At 44.9% G+C, this 26444-nt stretch overlaps 1 protein-coding gene across 2 annotated transcripts in view; it reads left to right on the forward strand.

Moving 5' to 3' along the window:
- Positions 1-21309, forward strand: part of NMUR1 (neuromedin U receptor 1) — a 29888-nt gene extending 8579 nt beyond the window's left edge. For both annotated transcript variants that reach the window (XM_033959611.1, XM_033959612.1), the window contains exons 2-3: positions 3320-4256; positions 19456-21309. In XM_033959611.1, the coding sequence (XP_033815502.1) occupies positions 3338-4256; positions 19456-19850 (1314 nt within the window). In that variant the 5' untranslated portion in view covers positions 3320-3337 and the 3' untranslated portion in view covers positions 19851-21309. The remainder of the gene's footprint in view (positions 1-3319; positions 4257-19455) is intronic.
- Positions 21310-26444: the final 5135 nt, after the last annotated feature.

Genomic DNA, 26444 nt, shown 5'->3' on the forward strand with positions numbered 1-26444 from the left:
ATGATTTCGGGCCCTACTACAATGGTTAGTTTGCTTTTTAGTTGGAATTTAGAAAAAGTAGGTTTTTCTTGGTGTATGTAATCGTTATGTGTTTTATGACTTTGTTTTATGCATGTTTATTCTATACGAGTCCACAATACAGCGATCCGCCTACTATATGGCCTCAACTATTGCGACCCCAAGCAGAACACTGGCTACCTGTCAAAAAATGCTGCATATTCAAAGCCCTTCTAATAGCTCACAAAAGAATCCATGACATAAGCCCTGCCTATCACATCCAAGCTGTACCAGTACACCCCCAATCGCCCCCTCCACTCTGAAGCAGAAAGACAACTATGCATCCCCCCGGAAAGATCTCTCTAGATGGAAACGGCTCATAAGCGCTCCTTATATTCACTTTATCCCTTGGCTATGGAACCAGCTGCATACCAGCCAAGTATCCCCTAAGTCTAATAAATATCAACCGAATACTCCCACCCCAGACCCACCCAAGCTCCGCCTCTGACTCCACCCCCATAATAATAGTACTAATTGTAATGCAATTTCTTCCATCCATTTCTCATATACACAAAATATAATCTTAATACATAATGGCAATCACAAAATTAAAAAACCGCTTACACACTACACTGAAAAATGTTAATTATCATTTATATTTGGGGGATTTTCAAAGAGGTCAAGCAGATGACTTTAAAATATACAATGTCAACTTAGCAACAGCTATTGAAAAATAGACAAATATAGTGCAAAATATAGACAGTAGACACAAATTCTCAAAACGGACACATTTTGATCACTAAATTGAAAATAAAATCATTTTTCCTACCTTTGCTGTCTGGTGATTTCATGAATCTCTGGTTGCACTTCCTTCTGACTGTGCATCCAATATTTATTTTTTTCTGCCTCCTGCACACTTCCTCTCCTCTGGACCTCATTCCCTTCCCCAACCAACATCTCTCTCTGCCCCTCCATGAGTCCAACTTTTCTTCCTCTCTCCTCTGCCCCATTGGCAACGTCTCTCTCTCTCTCTCTCATTCCTTCCCCTGCTGCAAAGGAAATGGGGAAAGAGAGAGAGAGAGAGAGAGAGAGAGAGAAAGAGAGATCCAGGGAGCATCTCCTCCACTCCCTCTAATGCCACATCCAACATTTCTCCCTGCTTTCTACAAGTCCAACATCTCTTTCTCTCTACCTCCTTCAGGCTTCCTCTCCTCCAGTCCTCATTCCCTCCCCCAACCAACATCTCTCTCTTTCCTTCCATGAGTCCAACTTTTTACTCTCTGCCTTCTCCCCCTTCCCCTGAGTGTGACATTTCTTCTTCCCTCCCCATCCATCTCTCAGTCTCTTCATGAGTCCAACACTTTCTGCCTCCCGCATGCTTCCTCTCCTCCTCATTCCCTTCCCCAACCAACATCTCTTTCTGTCCCTCCATGAGTTCAACTTTTCTTCCTTTCTCCTCCACCGCTATTGGCAACAAGTCTCCCTCTTTCTCTCCCATCTGTCTTGAGAGATCCAGGCATCTCTCCCACCCCCTCTACTGTCACATCCAACATTTCTCCCTCTCTTATCCCCTGGATCATATGCAGCATTTTTCATCACTGCCCACCAGCCCCATGCCCATTTCTCCTTCTATCACCCCTCCCCAGCACAATGCCACATCTCTCCCATCACTATGTCCAACATTCCTCCCCTTTGCATCCCCTTCAATCTGTACCTCTGTTCCCTCTCCACCACCATATCCAACATTTCTCTCTCATCCTTCTCTCCCCCATGCATCTCCCTCTCCTCTCTCTATGACCAATTTTCCTTTCCCCATGTGCCACCATCTTTCCCTCTCACTCACACATTAATACCCAACAATTCTTCCTTTCTATTCCCTCCCTCTTATGTCCCAAGTTAATGCCCCCTTCCTCCCTCTCTTCTGTGTCCCATGTTCATGCCCTCTCCCTTTCATCTATGTTGTGCCTCCTCCCCCTCCCTGCAAGTAAGTAGCTGCCCATCTGTAGAAGCCGCCACTGTCTCCAGGGATCCCGCCTTCCTGCCCGCCCTCTGCTGTGTCCGGGGACCCTCCCTGCCCTCCTTCCCCCCTGAACCTGACCCAGTTCTTGTTTGAGCTGCACTCGCTCCTTCTGTTTTCAGCGGGGATGGTGCAGGCAGCGATTCACATGCTGCACGTGGCTGACCCACAAGTCTTTCCTCTGACGTCGGAGAGAAGGTTTCCGGGTCAGCTATTTATGCGCAGTATGGATATTACTGCCTGCACCATCCCTGCAAAGAGTGTCGCTGAAGACTGAAGGACGACCGAGTGCAGCTCGAACAAGAACTGGGTCTGCTTCGGGGGGGGAACGGGTGGGCAGGGAGGAAGGGAGGGATCCCTGACAGCAGCAGGGGGTAGGCAAAAAGGCGAGATCCCCTGCGGCAGCGGTGACTTCTATGGATGAGCGGGAATTTCCTCCGCGGCGGCCAGGCTGCGTACCCCCAACAAGTAGCCCACATACCCCTAAGGGTATGTTACCACATGTTGAGAAACACTGGGGAACGGGATAGAAATCACAATAAATTAATAAAATGCAGTGCCTCTTCTAATCTCACTACCGATATGTATATGCCCATTTATGACTTCTTTGTGTGTAAAACTCCTAAAATCACTTCCTTATCTTCTTACAGCCTTACGTCTTAGGGCTCTGCAGAGGCTCATCCTTCTGTAGGGTCTACTGCTGAAGTTTTAATGGTGGCAACTATGAAAATGATGGATGATAGTTTGTTTATTAGAATCCAACCTACTGTACCACCTTTTGTCTATCTGACACTGTGCATCTCATTGTAGAGTTGATAGTCATTACTGTGAAGATGGGCAGATGCACATGGTAATTATATTGGAAAATGAAAGCTCAATATTCTCGTTATTTATAGGACTGTTATAATTAGACTAGCAAGCACAGATTACCTTGTGCTAATAGAGTGTGCTGGCATTACTGTAATTAGGATTGATAGAACTGAGTTGTGGTGGTGGTGATGGTGGTGATGCTGGACTGAATCAGGAGCTGGACTGAATCAGGAGCAAGTATCGTCTGAGTACAGGTCTTGCGTATCTCGGGGGAGGGGATGACATCTAGTGGAATTTAGCAAGTAAAGTGTACCAATGCACTGGATTGTTGGTTCACCATTGCCTTGATAATAAATGTGAGTGTTGGGCAGACCGGGTAGGCCACTTCCGTCATTTGCTATGTTACTATATTATTATGACGTTGCAATTGGAGGGTGACAGTCATGCACTCATAGGTTCGTCTGTCTAATGGAATCCACCCTCTTCTCTTTGCAGATTGGATGACTAGTGAAAATGATGCACTCACATACCAACTCTTCCAGTACGGAAATTGTACTTCACCAGAGAGAGCTCACACATAGGCATGGCTATCAAGACCAGTGCAACAAAAGCCATCAGGACCCAGGCTGTGGCTATGATTTTCCAGAACCTGAGGATTTTAACCTTACCATAGAGCAGTTGCAATCCAAATACCTAGGCCCTAGGAGATCCAGCTTCTTTACCCCAATCTGTGTCATCTACCTTCTCATTTTTGTGGTGGGGGCCATTGGAAACACCTTGACCTGCATTGTGATCCTCAGACACAAGATCATGAGAACACCAACCAATTATTACTTGTTCAGCCTAGCAGTGTCTGATCTGCTGGTTCTGCTTTTGGGGATGCCCTTGGAGCTGTATGAGCTGTGGAGTAATTACCCCTTTCTCTTTGGGACTGGGGGCTGCTACTTTAAAACTTTGCTCTTCGAGACCGTTTGTTTTGCCTCCATTTTGAACGTAACAGCTTTGAGTGTGGAGCGCTACATTGCCGTTGTCCACCCACTTAAAGCCAAATACGTGGTGACCAGAAACCATGCCAAGAGGGTCACCATTACTATTTGGGTGATCTCTGTTCTCTGCTCCATTCCCAATACCACCCTTATTGGCATCATTCACCTGGATGTACCTGGCAGGGGTGTGGTCCCCGATTCTGCCACCTGCACCCTAGTGAAGCCACGTTGGATGTACAATCTTCTCATTCAGATCACCACTGTCCTCTTCTTTTTTCTGCCAATGGGGACTATCAGTGTCCTCTATCTGCTCATTGGCCTGCAGCTGAAGAAAGAGAAGCTGCTACAGGTGCTGGAGGCCAAAACCAGTAGAGAAGGTGACAACTACCAGAGAGTTCGCATCCAGCAGGAGAAGGGCAGGAGACGGCAGGTCACTAAGATGTTATGTAAGTCTGTAGTTTGGAGGCCTTCTTGGGGGGTGGGGTTTAGGAGAAGCTGAGCACTGCTGAGGCTCTCAGGGTCAGGCTGAACTTAGAAAAGACATGCTGGGGAAACGAATGCACGAAATCAGTTAGCATTCAGCATGACTACGAATTGAAAAGTGCAACACTCACAGTATACACACACACACACACATGAACACAAAGACATACAATCCGTTCTCATTAATTGCAGTAGTACAGTTCATGAAAATGCTTGTGAACCGTGAAATCGCAAATAAAGAAATGCTGAGTCTATGGGGGAAATAGAAATTACCATAGATTCACAGTACACGTTGCACCTCAAAACTGCGGAAAGTGAATAAAGGATCCTATAGGGGAAATAGGGTTAGCACTTGGCGTACCCTGTAGATGCTTGTAAGTCACCTCTCCGGACACTTGGGGGCCATATTTGGAAGCAAACGCCAGACCATGAAGTGAAAATGAAAGCAAAGAAAGCTGTTTATTAAGAGCAGGTCCAGCGACGCAAAATCACGCACTGGGAACACGTGAACAGACATATCTCCCCTCAGCCGTCTCTTTTCCAAGCTGAAGAGCCCCAACCGTTTTAGTCTTTCCTCATACGAGAGGAGTGCCATCTATCTGGGTGGGCCTGATATATGTGTGAATGTTTATGGTTATTTTTATTTGATACACCCCCTTTTCTCCACAGATATCAAAACAGTTTACGATGCATTGACTAGTAAACAGGTACTCGAAGCATACGTGTTTGTGCGTGTACAGGTGTGGATGAGTATATTTATATAATACACTCATCAAATAAAAATAACCATAAACATTCACACATATATCAGGCCCACACAGATAGATGGCACTCCTCTCGTATGAGGAAAGACTTAAACGGTTAGGGCTCTTCAGCTTGGAAAAGAGACGGCTGAGGGGAGATAGGATTGAAGTCTACGGAATCCTGAGTGGAGAAGAACGGGTACGAATGGATCGATTTCTCGCTCCATCAAAAATTACAAAGACTAGGGGACACTCGAAGTTACAGGGAAATACTTTTAAAACCAATAGGAGGAAATATTTTTTTCACTCAGAGAATAGTTAAGCTCTGGAATGCATTGCCAGAGGTTGTGGCAAGAGCGGATAGCGTAGCTGGTTTTAAGAAAGGTTTGGACAAGTTCCTGGAGGAAAAGTCCATAGTCCTTAGTCCCACACATAAACCATGCACACCCTCAGCAAACACAATACAACTCTGTGTAATCCTTGGAGCAGACACTTTTGAATGTGTTAAATGTGTAAATCACCATTCCAAGCCACTGTTGATCATCAAGGCATCACTTCAGCTGTGTGTGTAAGAAACAAAGATGTGTTTGTGCCCATGTGTATGTGTAATGGGTTTTTATATTAATAACTAGGCTTCATTGATTAATATGGGACCTGTGCACGTATCATCTTCAAATTAGGCTGTATCTATTATAAAGTATCCTTAGGTCAAGTCCTCGATTCACCAAAGAACCGACTGGGCTCACTTCCTTTCCTGCTCTCTGCCGCCCTGCATGCCCCTCTGTTCAAGCAGTACACGTCTCCAAACATATGACAGGACAGTTTCTACAGGTGCTCTCGCAGCAAAAACAGAGGGAAGCGAGCGCAACACAACTCCTGCAGTAGAGGGCAGCGTTGACCTCTGTGCGAGCCTGTGGTTTTAACCCGTGGGTTTAAAGCGGGGCTGCTAACTCCTTCCATATTTCAACACAAAGTTTTCTTGTCAAACTCATGCTCTTTTCACATTTCCACCCGTTTCGAGCTGTAAATTTAAAAAATATCACAAGCGCATTCTTTCTTATCAAGCAGCCACTTGGGACAAGAATTTCAAAGAGTTTCTATTGTTCTCTGTTTCTTATTTACATTTTAGGAAACAATTAAAAACTTATTTCTTTTCCAGATTTTTGTGCAATATAATCTTAATAAATAATGGTAGCCACAAAATTAAAAAAACACAAAGCACACTGTACACAGAAAATGTTAATTATCATTTCTCATATTCAATTGTAGCTTTATTATTTAATTTTTTATTAACCACATAGAACTTAACGGTTATGCAGTCTAGAATTGATTTTATGTTATAACAGCATGACTTATACACTTCTCCCTCCAAATTCGCAAATTTAGAACTCAAGACTTCAGTTATTTGCGAGTTTCTAAATCCAGCCCCAACCCCGCCTCCTGGACCTCTCCACACTGTACCTGGTGACCTAGCAGTGAAGTGGGGCAGGAGCGATCTTCCTATGCTCCTGCCCCATGCAGATCCATCAACAAAAATGGCTGCCGAGAGTTCCTGCTGTAGTCTCATGAGACCACGGGAACTCATGGCAGCCATTTTTGTTGATGGCTCTGCACAGGGAAGGAGCGTAGGAAGATTGCTCTTGCCCCACTTCACTGCTAGACCACCAGGTAAGGTGTGGAGAAGTCCGGGAGACAGGAGGGTGGCGGGAGGTGGGTCAGAGTCGACCCTAAAAGTTATTCATGATTTTTCCATATTTGCAGGCTGACTCTGCCCCTAACCCCCGCAGATATGAAAGGAGAAGTGTAATAACATTGACAACTTCCCCCTTAGAGTGTAGAGTTTCTGTCTCTGGTAACTTGAGCTGATATTGTGATGTTATAATGCCTCATTCCACCAATAAGAAAATTCTGGTAACCCGAAAAACCACGATCCAAGGTGGCTGCTTCTGTCTGACTGTTGTGCGGATGCTTGTGATTGCCTCTTTTGTCTCTCTTTCGGGATGCCGAAGAGAAGGGGAAAAAGCGTCGGCGGTGCCTCCTGGTGCTTACAGGTTCCCCTTGCTACCATTGATGATTTTTTCAGACGCCACAAACAAGAGCAAGAAATCTCAGGGATTCGCTCGCAGGGTACACCGGAAGAGAGTAGTGCCGCGATGAATACTCCTGGGCTGGATGTTACTCTGAGCCCCAACGTCAGGATGCTACCTCTACAGCCATTGCCGTTGGGAGCCAGCTCATCATGAGACGAGAGTACACCCAAAAAGGAAGAGCTCTCGTCTCGAGAGGCCAGTGTTTTGGAGGGCTTGCCGGTTGAAATATCTGGGAGTGAGTTATTCCTCCTGAATGAACCTACTGCTGGGCTATCTGGAGCTATGGAGGATCAAGGCTCTAAGGAGGTAAAACAGTTGAAAGAACAATGTCTAAGCACACCTGTAGTTTCCTTTTTTTCCTGTTAAACATTACATTACATTACATTAGTGATTTCTATTCCGCCATTACCTTGCGGTTCAAGGCGCCTCCACAAGTCACCCTTGAAGCCCTTTGGGATTTGATGATGAATTTGGGGAATTCTTTTAACCCCCGAATTGAACATTTGAATAAAGAATTGGAAAATCGTAAAGAAGAAATTAATTCTCTGAGCCAAGATATGACTTTAATAAAATCTGATATTCAAAAGACTGATAAAAAATTGAAAAGTGTTAAACATAATCAAGATTTACTTGAAAGAGATAATTTAGCGATAAGGAGAAAATTGAAAGCCTTTGAGAATAATTGTCGAATTAATAACTTATGATTAATCCATTTTCCTAAGATTTCCTCAATTTCTTCTCAAGCTATGGTAAAACGTTATTTTTTGGAAATTTTGAAGATCCCGGAAAATTCACTGCCTCCCCTTACACAGGCTTATTATTTGCCGATTAAATCTAAAGATCCACACAATAAAGAAGATGATGCTAACTCACAGGAAGGTCCTCTGGACGTTTCCGCTTTATTGGAACAATCTGAAAGCGAAGTGGCTATTCCAGCCTCTCTCTTTGGCTCCAGACAAGGATTGGATCCTTAAACTTTTCTTCAAGAACAGATCTAAAGACTTCTTGGGGTGCCATATTCAAATATTCCCTGATGTCCTGAGGGAGTCTCAGAAAAGAAGACGAGAATTTTTGATGTTAAAGCATGGGGTTACTCAGTTAGGGGGTACATTTTTTTCTTAGATACCCCTGAAACTGTGTTGTTAGATATCGTTCAATGAGATATGTTTTTGTAGATTGTAGTAAGTTTTCTCTCCTTAAAGCGTCTTCAGAATGTGGGAACAACATCAAGAACTACATGTTCAGCAGCAGATTACTAGTATACTTAGCATTGATTATGTTCTTAATTTAATTACTCTTTTCCTTAATCTTGGATCCATTTTATTGAGGACTTGAGTGTGTTCAGGTTAAATAGTTTCTTTCGGGGTTTTGATTAATACTAATTATATTTTATGTCTTGATCACACTTTCTGTACAAGATGTTATGCTTGGAATATTATTTTGAAATCTTATAAATAAATTAAAAAATAAAATAAAATTCTGGTAACCCTACTCTCATCTGAGCACTTCTTGTTGCTCCTCTTATCACATGTGGGTGCATGAGAGCTTTGCTGGCATTTGAGACTCAACTTGTGACTTCACAGATCCCGCATTTGTCTTTTGCCACCATGACTTCATTTCCAAATTGTGCAGCTGCAGATTCTACTCTTCCTCCTCTTTCAACTTTGAGCCCTGCCTAGGGTTACCAGATTTTAGGCCCATAAAATCCGGATGCATGGCTCTGCCCCCAGGCCCGCCCAGTTCCACCCAAGTCATGCCCTGTTCGGCCCCAGACCTGCCCTCTGAACCTCTTCTCCTCGAATTCAGAGCCATGTTTGGATGGCCTCTGAGCGTGCGCAGGTATGACACAATGATGTTGCCTGCATGTGTGAGATGTCACCACATTGCATTCATACTTGCGCAGATGCCCTACCAACGTGGCCCCGAGCTGGGTTTTGAAAAGCCATCCAGACACCTGCACAGTCTTCTAAAAAGAGGTAAATCAGAACGTCCTGTTTCTCTTCTGGGAAGTAGGACCTGGCCTGTTGGTCACCGCTCATCTGCTTCTAGTGCTCCCAATTCCTGCTCTCTTCTTAAAATCTCCTTCCGCACAAAGAAAGCTACGTGTACAACAGGTGGATGGACTGCCAGACAGACAGACAGTCAGACCCTCGAAATCAGATGGCATCACCTTTTCCAAAACACATCTAAGAAACTTGAAGATGACTTGTGCTGAAGCCTTGACAGTTGATGCTACTACACCAAGCTGCAAATCTGCTCGAATTCAGCCTCTTTTCTGGATGTACAGAGGACTTGTGGGTTCCAGGAGCTTGAGTCAGGAGAGTACAATAGCATAGATGATCAAATCTGCACAGAGTCCTGGGGGGTCTCTAGAACATCACATCAATAACCTAGTCAGTAAATCATTCCTAAGACTGCAACAGCTAAGAAAGATTAGACCCAATTTCTTCCAACATCATTATAGGATAATATTATCCCTGTTAGACTACTGTAATACTCTACTACCAGGAACACCCCCCCACCCCCCAATTAATGAAAATCTTCAATTGATACAAAATACAGTGCCAAGACTAATATTCTATAAGTCAAAATTTGATCATATTACACCTCTACTGAAGGAATTACACTGGCTCCGGGTGGAGAAATGAGTAGAATTTAAACTATGCTTCTTGACACGTAAATCCTTATATGGAGACGCCCCCAAAAGCATCTCCAGATTCTCAAAACTATTAGGCAGCTCCACAGATCATTGAATCTCCGACAAGATGATCTTATCCTTCCCAATACTAAAAGGAATAAAATACAAATCATCACATATCAAATTGTTCGAATATCAAACTTCAAAAATCTGGAACTCGCTACCCACAAAGACTCAAGGATATTGTAAACTCATCTGCACAGCTGTGTTTATATGGTCGACTTCTGTACAACATCTTCTGTCTGTGCTGGCGACTGAAGTGGATGACTGAACCAAAGGATAAAACCTCCTCAGTGGAAATGCAAGAAGAACCACACTTCAGCAGCGCGACAGGACTTGGAAATACGCCTGTAATTATTATAAGGTAATTGTTTCACATTTAATATGTTCCATGTACTCTACAGGCCCCTGGGAGCCAGTTCAAAGACTTTTGTCTTAGGATTGATTTTATGCTCTATGAATTTAAATACGTGAATAATTGAATTATATGCAGCGTTGTGAGGGAAAGGCTATTTCTCATTAAAAAGATATTTCTTCCTCCTCCTGTGCCCTCTCATCTCTGCCAGGACTTGACTGAGTCCAGGTTCAGTGTACAGAAGCAGCCCTGCCAGAGCTTGTGCTTTGCAGTGTACTTCTGCTGTGCCAGAGCCGTGTGTGTAGAGAGCTTCACTGTTTCTGCCTGTGCTGTACGGTACACCGACATATCTGTGCACAATTGCACGTATGGACAAGTGTATGCACGACAATTGTGGCCCATCAAGGATATCTGGAAGGCCCTGATTTGCTCAGACTCCTCAGGCCCCGTCCCTTGGGAGGGGCTTGAGGTGTCTGAGGCACTTCAAGCCCCTCCCAAGGGACAGAGTCTGAGGAGTCTGAGCAAATCAGGGCCTTCCAGATATCCACTAAAAGGGTTCCCATAATCATGATGTAAACCTAACCCTAACACTAGATAGGAAATGAATGTTTTGAGTATAGTGGAGGGGAGGTCCCCCCCCTCCCTCAAAAAAGACAGTTACTTTGTAACTCTCAAAAAGACAAAATAGTACCCTTCGGGGCGCAATTGTCGGGTCACTTCCCATTCAGTGCGTGCATTTGTTGGAGCGCACCAATGTCGGGGCACAATTGTTGGCGTGCAATTGTTGTCCACGCATTTGATGGGTCACCGTGCTGTACAGAGAGGTCAAGGGTGGCCCATCCAAAGAGTGAGATTTATATCCCAGTAAGATTAAACAGTGAAGTAGTGAGGGGGATGGGGGATGCGGACCTCCCCGGGCAGCATCTTTTTGGGGGTGCTGGCACCTCTCCTCTCCACCTCTCCGCCCACCCACCTACCTCTTTAAATCTTCACTGGCAATGAGCAGCATCTCTAACCAGCCTTGGCTCTCCCTCTGATGTCACTTCCTGGTCACAGGACCAGGAAGTGATGTCAGAGGGAGATTTGAAGCTGGCGGGAACAGCAGCTTAGAGATGCTGCTTGCCACTGGCAATCATTTGAAGAGGCATGCTGGTGGGGGTGCATAGCGGGGAAGGAAAGAAGGGGACGCACAGCTCGGCAATGCCGGGTGCCATCGCCCCAGGTGTCTCCTTCCCTCGCTATGCCACTAAAACTGAAATCCAAAAAGTATTGTTTTTTTCACGGTGAATTTGGGGGTATAAATTTGGCATGGTGGTGAAGGGGTTAAGGCCTGAGGAATTGCTGCTGGCTACATTTATTGACAAGTAATAATAACATGCACAGTAACATAGTAAATGACAGCACTTAAAGACCTGTGTGGTCCATTCAGTCTGCCCAACAGTCACATTCGTGCTCAAGGCAACAAACCAGTAATTTTCTTGCTAAGTTTCAGTATAAGATGTTCTCTCTCCTCCTAGGGTTACCAGACACCCAGATTTCCCCAGAAATCTCCTCCTTTTGAGGACATGTCCGGAGGTCCAGTCGGCTTTTCAAAACCTGGCACTATGTCTGGGTTTTGAAACGAAATCACATTGGGAGGGGGCAATCGCACATGTGAAAAGGAGAAACAGGGGCCATGGTCCAGAGAAGCAGGAGGACGACACCGAGAACGTACCTGGGATCTACAAAGAAAAAGAAGCTGCCAGTCGTGGTTACATCTGTGAAAGCAAAAGAAATGCTGAGGTGTCTTTTAAAAGTGGAGAGTCCTGAAGGAGAAAATGAAGGACCAAATGCATTGGATACGGCTCTACTAAAGATGAGTCCAGCTTTTAACCGTCTTTGAAGAGCCAGATCTGATGCATTCCACATAAAGGGGTAACTCATCAGTATTTAGGCCCAGGATGTGCAGGCAAATGACCAGAATACCTACATGCATGCGTTGTGTCATTGCTAGTGTGTAGTTTACATGGTTGGAATCAGGGTGGGGTGGAGGGAGTCTACACGTCTATGTGAAATTTATAAAATCTAATCTAATGCAGGTCGTGCATGTGCAAGACCGGAGGGTTAGGACTACGATGGGAAGATAGGACTTAAATGAGAAACCAAGGTGGCAAGGGAGCCCCTTCTGGTGATGCAGACAGGTCGTGACCTGTTGGGCCGCCGCGGGAGCGGACTGCCGGGCAGGATGGACCTATGGTCTGACCCGGCGGAGGCACTGCTTATGTTCTTATGTTCTTAATCTGAACTTCTGTATTCCAGACTTATAAGCTGCTACAGTCTTCTTTCTGAAGGCCTCAGACAGCTCTTTTGATCTTACCATGGTGTTCATTCTTATCGCAGCAGTCATGAGCACACCAAACTAAATATCTGAGGTTTAAGTAGGGCAAACCTTCAATTGCTGGGTAATGATGTTCTAATCATGTGCACCTGATGTGATATACCTGTATGTGATTTGAGTCACTTTAAGTGGAAGGATATGTGGGGGATGTCCTAATTTATTCCTCAGTTATAATACACATTTTTATGGATATCTTTTGTTTCATGAGTAAATCAAGGAAAACTTTTGTTATTTACTTGCAAATACATCATTTTCTTTTCCAGAGATAAATAAAAAAAAGATTTGACATCGATATGTGAACATTTCTTAAGAAAGAACTGAATAGTTCATGGGGTGTCCTAATGTTTTCACATTGCTATAGGTCTGCCCTCATGCCTATCATCTCAATCACTCCCCACATGCCAGTTCATTCTCCATCGCTTGATTCCAGCTGCCATATAGCTCCTCAGCTGGGATGCTGTCCTTCTCCTGCTACACACAGAACTATCTCTCATGAAATTTAGAGCCGACGGTTGGTGACTGATCAATGGCTGCACCTCCTATGTCTGTCTTTCTGCCTTCCCTTTGTACTGCTCGTCTTTCTTCTTGTTTTCTGCTACTCAGCCCCTGTCACTTTCCTATAATTTTCTATCAGGTTTTCTTTTCCTGTCAGCGTGTTGCCATTCATTTTCCTTTAGCTCTTAATCTATGAACTGATTTCTTATAAGTATTATGAAAGGTGGTATATCAAGTTTAATAATTAACTTAATCATAACTTTCCTATGCAGATTTTGAATGTCTTTTAGTAGGGTTTTCTGTTTCACAAATTGTCCAACAGTGGAAGGACAGTGTGTTACTGTTCTTGAGGTGATCCCCCACAATTATTTTTTTTCCTTATGGATATAGAGGTCTTAGCTCCATTGTTGATGAAATGTGCAGTATGTTCGGGTTCTATATTGAGATTCTTAGCTCCATTGTTGATGGAATGTGGAGTGTGTGCGGGTTCTATATTGAGATTCTTAGCTCCATTGTTGATGGAATGTGGAGTGTGTGTGGGTTCTATACTGAGATTCTTAGCTCCATTGTTGATGGAATGTAGAGTGTGTGCGGGTTTTATACTGAGATTCTTAGCTCCATTGTTGATGGAATGTGGAGTATGTTCGGGTTCTATATTGAGATTCTTAGCTCCATTGTTGATGGAATGTGGAGTGTGTGCGGGTTCTATATTGAGATTCTTAGCTCCATTGTTGATGGAATGTGGAGTATGTTCGGGTTCTATACTGAGATTCTTAGCTCCATTGTTGATGAAATGTGCAGTATGTTCGGGTTCTATATTGAGATTCTTAGCTCCATTGTTGATGGAATGTGGAGTGTGTGCGGGTTCTATATTGAGATTCTTAGCTCCATTGTTGATGGAATGTGGAGTGTGTGTGGGTTCTATACTGAGATTCTTAGCTCCATTGTTGATGGAATGTAGAGTGTGTGCGGGTTTTATACTGAGATTCTTAGCTCCATTGTTGATGGAATGTGGAGTATGTTCGGGTTCTATATTGAGATTCTTAGCTCCATTGTTGATGGAATGTGGAGTGTGTGCGGGTTCTATATTGAGATTCTTAGCTCCATTGTTGATGGAATGTGGAGTGTGTGTGGGTTCTATACTGAGATTCTTAGCTCCATTGTTGATGGAATGTAGAGTGTGTGCGGGTTTTATACTGAGATTCTTAGCTCCATTGTTGATGGAATGTGGAGTATGTTCGGGTTCTATATTGAGATTCTTAGCTCCATTGTTGATGGAATGTGGAGTATGTGCGGATTCCATATTGAGATTCTTAACTCTATTGTTGATGGAATGTAGAGTGTGTGCGGGTTTTATACTGAGATTCTTAGCTCCATTGTTGATGGAATGTGGAGTGTGCGCGGGTTCCATATTGAGATTCTTAGCTCCATTGTTGATGGAATGTGAAACATAGAAAGTGACGGCAGATAAGGGCCAAGGCCCATCAAGTCTGCCCACACCAATGACCCTCCCTACCTCCCTTTGCGAAGAGATCCCACCTTTCGATCCCATTTAGCTTTAAAATCAGGCACACTGCTGGCCTCAATCACCTGCATCGGAAGACCATTCCATCGATCCACCACCCTCTCGGTGAAGAAGTATTTCCTGGTGTCGCCATGCAATGTCCCTCCCCTGATTTTCCATGGATGCCCTCGTGTTGACGTGGGTTCCTTGAAGAAGAAGATATCCTCCCCCACCTCGATACGGCGCGTGAGGTACTTGAATGTCTCGATCATGTCCCCCCTCTCCCTGCGTTCCTCTAGGGAGTAGAGCTGCAATTTATTCAGCCGTTCCTCATACGGGAGATCCCTGAGCCCCGTGACCATCCGTGTGGCCATTCGCTGGACCGATTCAAGTCTCAGCACATCTTTGCGGTAATGTGGTCTCCAGAATTGTACACAGTATTCCAGATGGGGTCTCACCATGGACCTATATAATGGCATTATGACTTCGGGCTTACGGCTAACGAAACTCCTTCGTATGCAACCCATGATTTGTCTGGCTTTAGATGAAGCTTTCTCCACCTGAGTTGCAGTCTTCATGTCCTCACTGATGATTACCCCTAAGTCTCGTTCCGCTACAGTTCTCTCTAGGATATCACCATTAAGAGTGTAAGTCTTACATGGATTTTTGTTGCCAAGGTGCATGACCTTGCATTTTTTGGCATTGAAGTTTAGTTGCCAGGTCCTGGACCAATTATCCAGTAGGAGGAGGTCGTGTGCCATACTATCGGTCTTGGATTTGTTGTCAGGTCCTGTTGTGTTCTTGTCCACTATATTGCATAATTTGGCATCATCGGCGAATAACGTTAATTTACCCTGAAGCCCCTCAGCCAAGTCCCTTATGAAGATGTTGAACAAGATTGGGCCCAAGACCGAGCCCTGCGGCACTCCACTTATCACCTCTGTCGTTTCGGAGGGGGAGCCATTCACCACCACCCTCTGAAGTCTACCCCCCAGCCAGTCCCCCACCCATGTAGTCAAGGTATCTCCCAAACCTATAGAGCTCATCTTGCTCAACAACCTGCGGTGTGGTACGCTATCGAATGCTTTGCTGAAATCTAAGTACACGACGTCCAGGGACTCCCCAATATCCAGCTTCCTCGTCACCCAGTCAAAGAAGCTGATCAGGTTGGATTGACAGGACCTCCCCTTTGTAAACCCATGTTGACGGGGATCTCGCAGATTCCCCTCGTTAAGGACCGTATCCAATTGGTGCTTGATTAGAGTTTCCATTAGTTTGCTTACTATTGATGTGAGACTCACTGGTCTGTAGTTCGTAGCTTCCGTCCTGCTTCCTTTTTTGTGGAGTGGAATGACATTAGCCGTTTTCCAGTCTAGCGGGACTTTTCCTTTGCCGAGGGAGAGATTGAAGAGTGTTGATAGTGGTTTCGCCAAGGTGTCTCTTAACTCCCTGAGTACTCTGGGGTGTATGTTGTCTGGCCCCATAGCTTTGTGAACCTTGAGTTTGGATAGTTCACTGTAAACACTACTGGGCGTAAACTCGAAGCTGCAAAACGGGTCTATCGAGCTATCCCCTGTTGGTAGCTGAGGGCCGGATCCCTGCGTCTCACGGGTGAAAACTGAGCAAAAGTATTCATTTAACAGTTTAGCCTTCTCGGAGTCTGATTCTACATAGTTCCCATCCGGTTTCCTAAGGCGTACTATCCCTCCTGTGTTCCTGTTTCTATCACTAATATACCTAAAGAATGCTTTATCGCCCTTTTTGATATTCTTTGCTAGATTCTCCTCCGCCTGCAATTTGGCCTCTCTGACTGTTGTTTTGACGGTTCTTGACTTGGCCAGATAGTCTTCCCTGGAGCCCTGCTTCCCTGAATGTTTAAAGGAGATGAATGCTCTTTTCTTCTCTTTTATGAGGTTGGAGACCTCCGTAGAGAACCACTGTGGTTTGTTTTTTCTTCGTCGTTTACTTACAGATTTAATAAATCGGTTTGTTGCTTCGTGTATGGTAGCTTTCAGTGTTGACCACAATTCCTCTACATTATCAGTCTCTGCTTGGTTTTGCAGTGACTGATGGATGAATTCCCCCATGTCCTCGAAGTTGGTGTCCTTGAAGCTGAGGACCTTAGTTAATGTGTTGGATTTGGTGAAACCTTTTCTGAGGTTAAACCATACCATGTTGTGGTCACTGGATGACAGCGTGTCTCCCACAGAGACATCTGTGACACTTTCTCCGTTGGTAAGTATTAGGTCTAGAATCGCTTGATCCCTAGTTGGCTCCAAAACCATTTGCTTGAGTCTTGCTCCCTTTATAGAGTTTAATAGCCTTCTGCTGCTGCCGGTCGCAGAGGAAAGTGTGTTCCAATTCACGTCAGGCATATTGAAGTCACCCATCAATACTGTGTCCCCACGCAAGGTGATATTCTCTATGTCCTCGATTAATTCCATATCAAGGTCTTCCTGTTGCCTTGGAGGTCTGTATACTATGCCAAGGTACAGGCATTTGTCCTTTCCCCTGGCCAAATTTACCCAAAGGGATTCCCCTGTGTACCTAACATCTGTGATTCTGGTAACTTTGATGTCATCTTTGGCATATAGTGCTACCCCTCCTCCCATTTTGCCCTCCCTGTCTCGGCGGAACAAATTGTAACCCGGTATGACCATGTCCCACCTGTGAGAGTCTGTAAGCCAGGTTTCGGATATCGCCACCACATCTAGGTCGACGCCCCTCATTTCCGTCTCCAATTCCAGAATCTTGTTGCCCAAACTGTGGGCATTGACGTACATAGCCTTCCAAATCCTAGGTTTGTTATGGCTATCTAGTGATATTCCCGATTGAGCTCCATCGGCTCCTTTGGTATTGTTTGCAATGTGTGTATTCTCCTTAGACCCTGAAACACAGTGTGAACTTACTCCGGACTCGGAAATGTCAGTATCCCCCCCGAACACGGAAATGTGAGCACCCCCCCCAGATCCATGATTGCTATGTGTATATACCTCAGATCCTGAATGGTATTTGCAGCTTACTTCATTAGATAGGTTATTAGTGCCCGTACCCTCCCCCAACTTACCTAGTTTAAAGCCCTATGGAGTAGGCGGGCTAATCGGTGTCCAAAGACGTTCTTCCCTCTGCTGGACAGGTGCAACCCATCTGGTCCCTGTAGTCCTTGTAGTGCCTCTCCGTGGTTCAGGAACCCGAAGTTCATCTCCTTGCACCATCCTTGCAGCCAGTCGTTTGCCTTCTGGATCCGATTCTCTCTGGCTCTTCCCTTGCCCCTTACTGGAAGGATCGAGGAGAACACAACCTGTGCATCCAACCTCCTCAGCTTCTCACCCAGGGCACCAAAGTCCTCAGGTATCCTCTCCGGGGTGCTCCTGGCGGTATCGTTGGTTCCGACATGGATAAGAAGCATGGGGAAGTGGTCCTGGGGCTTGATGAGACTGTCCAAGCAGGCGGTTACATCCCGGATCCTGGCTCCTGGCAAACAGCAAACCTCTCTCGATTGAATATCTGGTCTGCAGATTGGGCCCTCCGTGCCCCTCAGCATTGAATCCCCAATTACCACCACTCTACGCTTCTTAGGGGAGGACCGTACTGATGTCTCTGGGACCGGAACCTCCTGCTGGATATCTTCCTGTTCCTCATTGTCAGGTCTTCCCTGAAGCAGCTGGAATCTGTTCCTCAATGGGATTTGCGGGGTTGATGTAGAACTACCCTGTGTGTGAGAAAAAGAGACAGTATATGAGGAAGGTTTTTTGTGTTTGCCTGTGGAGGAGGTTACCAGCTGCCAGGAGTCAGCGTCGTCAGCCTCCTCCTGAATTCCAATTGTTGGTCCCAATGAAGCAGGAATGGTGGTTTTGGGCGTCCCGAGGATGGTCCTGCCAGGTTCCTGTACGGTGATCTGGGACAGTTCCTGGATGACATCATCGATGTAGGCCTCGTCATCCCGGATACTTCTTAAGCGCATGACCTCCTCTCTCAAGCTATTCAGTTCTTGTAAAAGGCTGTTCTCTAGTTGATCCGTCGTTTCTGTCTGCGTAGAAACTGTAGCCATTTTTGTGGGGATGGCCTCGGTCTGTACAGATACCTCTGTGCTCTGTCCCAGCTCTCCCTCTGTTTCCGTGGCCACCCCCTCGATCCCTTTGGTGACTGGACCACCTACCTTGATTGTGGAGTATGTGCGGATTCCATATTGAGATTCTTAACTCTATTGTTGATGGAATGTAGAGTGTGTGCGGGTTTTATACTGAGATTCTTAGCTCCATTGTTGATGGAATGTGGAGTGTGCGCGGGTTCCATATTGAGATTCTATCCAGTCCTGTATAGAATATATACTTCTCTCCCACATAGCAGAGTGTAATGAATGATTTTATTTCATAAGTTTAATTTATAGCCTGTCCATTAATATATTCCTAAGTGGGTAATAATAACTATTAAATAATAACATGACATGTCACATATATGTATAAAATATACTTGTCTATTGGTCAGGATGAGATAGGATTCTATCAATTATAATGCTAATTTTACTAGATGGCTCAAATGAACTGGGAGGGGGTCATTTAAGCACAGATGTCCTTGGGGGCTAGCACCACTTGTACATAGCTTGTACCCCTATTGCCATCCCAAATATTTCTGTCTAGAGATACCACTATGTTATAATGTCTTCTCTTTTTCATCTCATCATTTTTTTAACTTGCTGCACAATAAAATTGGAGTTATAAGCCCAGTCTATATTCTGTTTCCTTATGACTTCATCCGATTGCAGAACGTAGAGTCAAGCAATAAGTGGCAGTTTTGGTGAATAGGAGTCCTGGAGGGGTGGTTGGTTTTGAGACAAGTCTTCCACTGCATGTTTGGAGAATACCATTATACTAATGTTATATTGTGGCTTTACTTTCAGTTATCCTGGTGGTGATGTTTGGGATCTGCTGGGCACCATTTCACACAGATCGTCTCATGTGGAGCTTTATTGACACATGGACAGGTGAAAGGCATGAAATATTTGCCTTTGTCCACGTCATCTCCGGCGTCTTCTTCTACCTGAGCTCGGCTGTTAATCCTGTCCTCTACAATCTGATGTCCACACGTTTCCGGGAGATGTTCAAGGAAGTGATGTGCCATGGCAGGCTAAAGAGGTCAGCATCCCGGAAGTATTCCCCTAGTGTTACCAGAATTACCACACGCAGCACCGTCTCTGAGCAGCCCAACAATGGTTTGCCCCTCTCCGATGTCGAGGAATATGAGGTATATCTGGAGTGTGAGAACGTGGAAGAAATCGAAACTTCCTTATCCTAACATTGGATCTCCAAGACACCAGATAAACTGATCACTGCTGAGATATCACTGTCATCTAACTTCTTGATATCATGAGGTGTTACCCAAGTGCAACCTTTCCACCTCCCCTCCCAGTGCATTTTGGACCTCCTTCTCATCCAGCACAGGATGACCAGTGTGATAAATGACAGGAGATAAAGACCTGAATGGTCCATGTAGTCTGCCCAACCGATGGATTTTATTTTTTTTCAAGTCAAAATTATCCCTTCCTACTTTTAGCGCTGTCTGCATGGATTCATAGGCCTGATTTCCTTAAGAAATGGAGGTGTACAACTGCTTGTATGCAGTGGGTAAAACCCAGGAGTGTCCAAACTTGTCCCTCAGCTCAGTGCAATCTCAGTAGGATGAGTAAGTGGCTCCATCTTTTCAGGATAAACTCGCCCAGCCCTGCCTTTAGCCTTGAACATGTATAGACTTTCATTAAGTTAAAAAGTTTAAACTCATAGCAGGTGAGAATTAAAGAAGCCAAAGTCATGCCAGAAGAGGCTTTTCTTCTTCTGCATGTGTAACTCGGAGATCTTGCATCAGGGGTTCTGGGAAGCTTCCTGGAGGAACAGATGAGGACTGATCACCTGCAGAGACCCTACGTCACTTCCGCACTCAAGTCATCAGTCAAGAGCTAGCATGAGAAAATAGGGCACTCTCCCAGTTGAGTGGTCCAAAAATTGAATTAACACATTTTCTTTGTCCACAAGGCTAATTTTCTTCCTTTATATAAAAACGAAAAATACACAAAATTTTACTTAAAACAAACAAAGTCTAGGAGTTGCCTCACCTTGCCGTGCTAAGCTTAACAGTACGAATATTGTAATTTTTCTGCACTTGACAAATAATCAACGGTGTATGACATAAGAGCCACCTTTGATGCAGAAGGAAACTTCTTTTGGTGGGTGCTCAAAGAATAAGTTGCTTCTGTTCTTCATCTTTTGTCAAAGTATCGTTGTATTTTTCAATGAGGCTTATCCCTCGTTCTGCTGCATCATTAACAGTCAGTTTGGATGCCCGATTCCAAAGTTCTTTGAAAACTGGATCGTCAGTCCACTCTGTGGGATGTTTCTTCAGGAGTATTTTCGCTTCTGTTGATCCACCTTCAATCAAGAGATCAAACACAACTTTCAGAGGTCACAGGTTCCATTTCATCTATACGAATGAGACGTTGTGGAAAGTCTGGCAACAGTGAACACTATAAGCTTTGCACCATTCGTGGCTTTGTGGTGTCATCACGAAAGGCAAGTGCTGCTAGCCATAGATGTCTGGAAATGGCTGTGAGCGCCTCGTTTGTAACAGCAGTTCAACATCATTGTATGAGCCTTAATTCCCATTGGCACATCAGTCCACTTTTGAACGTCTTCCCTCGGTGCCCTGATCTCCTCCCATGGCTTCCAGTATTTCCTTTATGCTCATGACTCCCAGATCTACCTCTCTACACCTGAAATTTCACCTAAAGTCCAAGAAACTCTCTGCTTGTTTGGCTGACATTGCTGCCTGGATGTCCTGCCATCATCTGAAACGAAATATGTCTAAGACTGAGCTGCTCCTCTTTCCTCCTAAACTCTCTGCTCCTTCTCCTTTCTCCATCTCTGTAAATAATACTGTCATTGTTCCATTCTCCTCTGCTCGCAACTTTGGAGTGGTCTTCGATTCTGACCTCTCATTTTCTACGCAGATCCAACAAGCTGCTAAGACCTGTCGCTTCAATATCACCAAAATTTGCCCCTTCCTCTCTGAGCACCCTACTCAGACCCTTGTCCAAGATCTTGTAACCTCACGCTTAGATTACTGCAATCTGCTCCTAACTGGTATCCCTCAGTGTTGCCTCTCCCCCTTGCAATCTGTGCAAAACTCTGCTGCACGACTCATCTTCTACCAACCTCGCTACGCTCATGTCACCCCTCTCCTTAAGTCACTTCACTGGCTCCCTATCTGCCATCGTATACAGTTCAAGATCTTATTGCTGACCTTCTGCTGCCCCTCAATATCTCTCCTCGCTTCTCTCTCCTTATACATCTCCCAGAGAACTCTGTTCCTCAGATAAGTCGCTCTTAACGTTACCCTTCTCCTCCACTGCCAATTCCAGACTTCGTTTCTTTCATCTAGCTGCCCCCTTTGCCTGGAATAAGTTACCCGAGTTTGTCTGTCCTGCCCCTTCCCTTGTTTCAAAGCAGACTGAAAACCCACCTTTAACCCATAACCCTGCTCCCCACTGCCCACCAACCCAGCCAGCAGACTAACTGTTCCCCTTAACTGTATCCATGACATCCTGTTTGTCTGTTTCGATTGTAAACTCTTTGGAGCAGGGACTGTCTTCTTCTTTGTGACTCTGTACAGCGTCTGGTAGCACTATAGAAATAATTACTAGCAGTAGTTCTACACAAGACTGACAAACAAAGCCAAGTCGTCGTGCCGTCATCTGAAACTGCTCTGAATAAGTGCGTCCAGTCCACGTGGCAGTCGACAGCTGACAGACTGACTTCCCAAGGAGCCAGTTTTCGGGTGCAGATTGCAAACCAGACGATGCCAAACAAACAAATTCTGCGCAATCACCTACATACTCAAGCAAACAGTGCATGCTGGGGTGAGCTCTAAATATTGTCCAAGCAAGCTGAAATTTTGCACATGAGGAAGACAATATAATCCTTTGACAAGGTTGATTTTTGTGCAGACTCTCCCAGTCCTGCGTTAGTGCTGAAATGATGTCACATCTTTCAGGATTTCCATGTTGCAGAACTATGAAGGGTCAGCATCGTGAAGTGCCTACTGATAAACGTCATTGGGTTGGTGGAGGGTGGGAGTATTCTTTCTTGACAGGGCTCAGCTCATTCCTCTCCTGTCACAAGCACAGGAAATCTCCAGCGCAAATCTGGTGCTTCATCTACACATGTTACTCTTGAAGGGCTCTGAATATCTGTGGCGGTGAAAATCTTCAAAGATTGTCCAATTCACACTTATCATGAGCTAATACAGGCAGTCCCCAGGTTAAGAACAAGTATGTAATTCGGATCCAAAGAAACAGTCCTCAAAATAAAGTACTGTAGTTTAAATAGAAAGAAAAGATAGGAGGAGGTTTACACTTCTTTTTGTTCTTCACTGTCCCACTGCTCCCTCTCTACCACCACATCCAACATTTCTCCCTCTCATCTCTCTCTCCTTCCCTATGTCCAAAAATTCAACGCTTTCCTCATTTCCCCATGGGCACCATATCTCTTTCCCTCTCACTCAGACACCCATGCCCAACAATTATTCCTTTTTATTCCCTCCCCACCTCGGCATCTCTTTCCCTCACTCCCTCCATTGTTCCACCCTAAGTTCCAAGTTCATGCTCCCCTCCCTCCCTCCGTGTCCCAAGTTCATGCTCCCTGTCTCCTTTCTTCCTTTGTCTGAAGTTTGTGCTCCCTCCCTTCCTTCTGCATCCCAACCCACCCCTCATCATTTTTCCCTCCATTCTGCATTTCAAATTCGTACCTCTTGCAGGTGTTTTCCTCCTCTGGCCAGCTGTCTCCTCCCAGTGGCATTTCTCTTCGCAAAGCCGCAGCCGCTGGTTCTGGCACATAGCTTGCAGCTGACCCAGAAGCCTTCCCTCTGATATTAGGGAAGGCTTCCGGGTCAGCCATGAACCAGCGGCTGCGGCTTCGTGAAGAGAAGTGCCACTGGGAGGAGAAAGCCGGCCAGAGGAGGTAAACACCTGCAGGAGGCACAAGGGGTCAGACTTGTCAGGTCAGCCGTGAGTCATGGCTTTGCAAAGAGAACTGCAATGGGAGGAGGAAGCCAGCCAGAAGAAGAACATACCCGCGGGACGCATGAATTTGGGACACAGAACAGAGGGAAAGATGACAAGGGGTGCGTTGGAACAAGGAACAGAGGAGGAGGGTCATGTTTGGTCAGGAAGGGAGGAAGAAGAGGCACATTGACACAGAAAGGGAGAGGCAGGACCTCTGTTCGTAAGTACAAATTTGACATAAGTCGGGTGTTCTTAAACCAGGGACTGCCTGTACTAAGGAGAAAACTCAGAAGTCTACAGAGCATTTTACAAAGAGCACTTTCTCTTTCTCCATGCTTGCAAATATATTCTGTGTGTATATATAATCAATATGTGATAAATAGAACAGATACCTCAATAGTAAATCATCAGAGAATGTGGCAAAAGCAGTTAGCTTAGCAGGGTTTTTAAAAAGTTTTGGACAAGGTACTGGAAGAAAAGTCCATAAACCATTATTCAGGTACACCTGAGGAAATCCACTGCTTATTCCTTATCCTATTTTACTCTTCTTACGATCCTGACAGGTATCCCGTGACCTGCTGGAAACAGGAAACTGGACTTGATAGTCATTTGGTCTGTTCCAATAGGGCAGTGCTTCTACTCTTATGTACAAGAGCTGAAACAGAATTACACCATGGCGTGACAAAGGCATTATAACTTATTCTAAGGGAAAACAGATTTGATCATGTTACTCTGCTATTGCAAAAATTGTACTAGTTGCCAATTGAAGCAAGAGGCAAATTTAAAAGTGTGATTTTTATTTTAAAAATGTTATATGGGTTATGTTTAGGTTACTTGATAGATCTGATTACTGTATATCAATCAACTAAGCATTTGCGTTCTTCTCAAGAACTGTTATTGATAACAGTGGTGAAGTAAGGGGGGGAAACGGGAGCCACTGGCACCTCTCTGCCCCCCCCCCCCATGCTTGTGCTCCCCTTCCCCCCCTTCTCCACCACCTCTTTAAATCTTCGCCAGCACAGGCAACTTCTCTAGCTTGGCTCCCCTCTGAAATCACTTCCTGGTCATGGGGCCAGGAAGTGGCATCAGAAGGAAAGCCAATGCCAGTGCAAGCAGCAGGCTGGAAAAGTTGCTCATGCTGGTGAATATTTAAAGAGGAGGAAGGGAGGGTGTGAGTGTGGCATGAGGGGTGAGGAAGAAGCAGGAAGAGCACCACTACCCTGCCCCACTAATTGGTAATACCATCTTGCAACGATTGGACATTGTTCTCCTCTAAGAAGAGAACACTTTTGGGCAGAGCTGCAGAGCTTTGGGATTCATTATCCATGAAATAAGAAATTTATCTAATATTGGGCAATAAAATACATGGTTATTCCAGAAAGATCTTTGACTATATTTTTTCAATGTCTTCTAACTGTCACTTCATTGGCTTCCCATCCATTTCCGAATACAATTCAAACTCCAAATGCCCCTCACTATTTCTCTTCATTTATCTCACCCTATAATCCCAGCTGCTAAGTCCTTCCTTTCTGAACCCTTCTCTTCAACTGGCAACTCCAGACTCCATCCCTTCTGCCTTGCTACGCCATACGCTTGGAACAAGCTGCCCGAATCCCTACAGCGGGATCCATCTCTGGCAGTGTTCAAGGCCCAGCTAAAAGCCCACCTCTTTGAGAGTGCTTTCGACTCCAAACTCCTTTCACCTTGGGTTCTACATCCCCAACCCTATATGGCATGTCTGTCTGTCCAAGTTAGATTATAAGCTCTTCCGAGCAGGGACTGTCTATAGTATAAAAGTCAGACCACCTCTTTGAGAGTGCTTTCGACTCCAAACTCATTTCACCTTGGGTTCTACATCCCCAACCCTATATGGCATGTCTGTCTGTCCAAGTTAGATTATAAGCTCTTCCGAGCAGGGACTGTCTATAGTATAAAAGTCAGACCACCTCTTTGAGAGTGCTTTCGACTCCAAACTCATTTCACCTTGGGTTCTACATCCCCAACCCTATATGGCATGTCTGTCTGTCCAAGTTAGATTATAAGCTCTTCCGAGCAGGGACTGTCTATAGTATAAAAGTCAGACCACCTCTTTGAGAGTGCTTTCGACTCCTAACTCTTCTCACCTTGGGTTCTACATCCCCAACCCTATATGGCAAGTCTGTCTGTCCAAGTTAGATTATAAGCTCTTCCGAGCAGGGACTGTCTATAGTATAAAAGTCAGACCACCTCTTTGAGAGTGCTTTCGACTCCTGACTTCTCAACTTGGGTTCTACATCCCCAACCCTATATGGCATGTCTGTCTGTCCAAGTTAGATTGTAAGCTCTTCTGAGCAGGGACTGCCTATAAATGTCAAAATATACAGCACTGCACACACCTTTCAGCGCTATATAAGTGATAAGTAGTAGTGGTAATACTGTGTTAGATCTTATTGTGACCCACTTGGGACTTTGCGGTTAAGTGGAAAATAAATATGGAAATTAAATTAAATTCACTTTCTTTTCTGTTTGTTTTCCTAATAATTGGTAATACTATTTGCATTTTTGGTACATTGAGCTGAGGATTTCTACATATTGTTCACAAGGATAACATAACATAAATCTTAATTTGCATTTCGCAATACCTTCCAGCTCGATGCGGGTAACAAGATAAGAGAACCGTGACTCCTAATGTGAGAATTATGATATACCGGTAGCTCATTCTTTTTCCCAATGAGCACCACTTTGCACTGGTCTACCTTCACGGCCTCTTTTACAAAGCCACGCTAGCGGCCCCGAAGCCCATAGAGATTTAAAAGGCTGCGCGGCTTTGTAAAAGAGGCCGTAAATTTCACCTGCCA

The sequence above is a fragment of the Geotrypetes seraphini genome, chromosome 9 (genome assembly GCF_902459505.1).
Source record: "Geotrypetes seraphini chromosome 9, aGeoSer1.1, whole genome shotgun sequence".
NCBI classification, from domain to species: domain Eukaryota; kingdom Metazoa; phylum Chordata; class Amphibia; order Gymnophiona; family Dermophiidae; genus Geotrypetes; species Geotrypetes seraphini.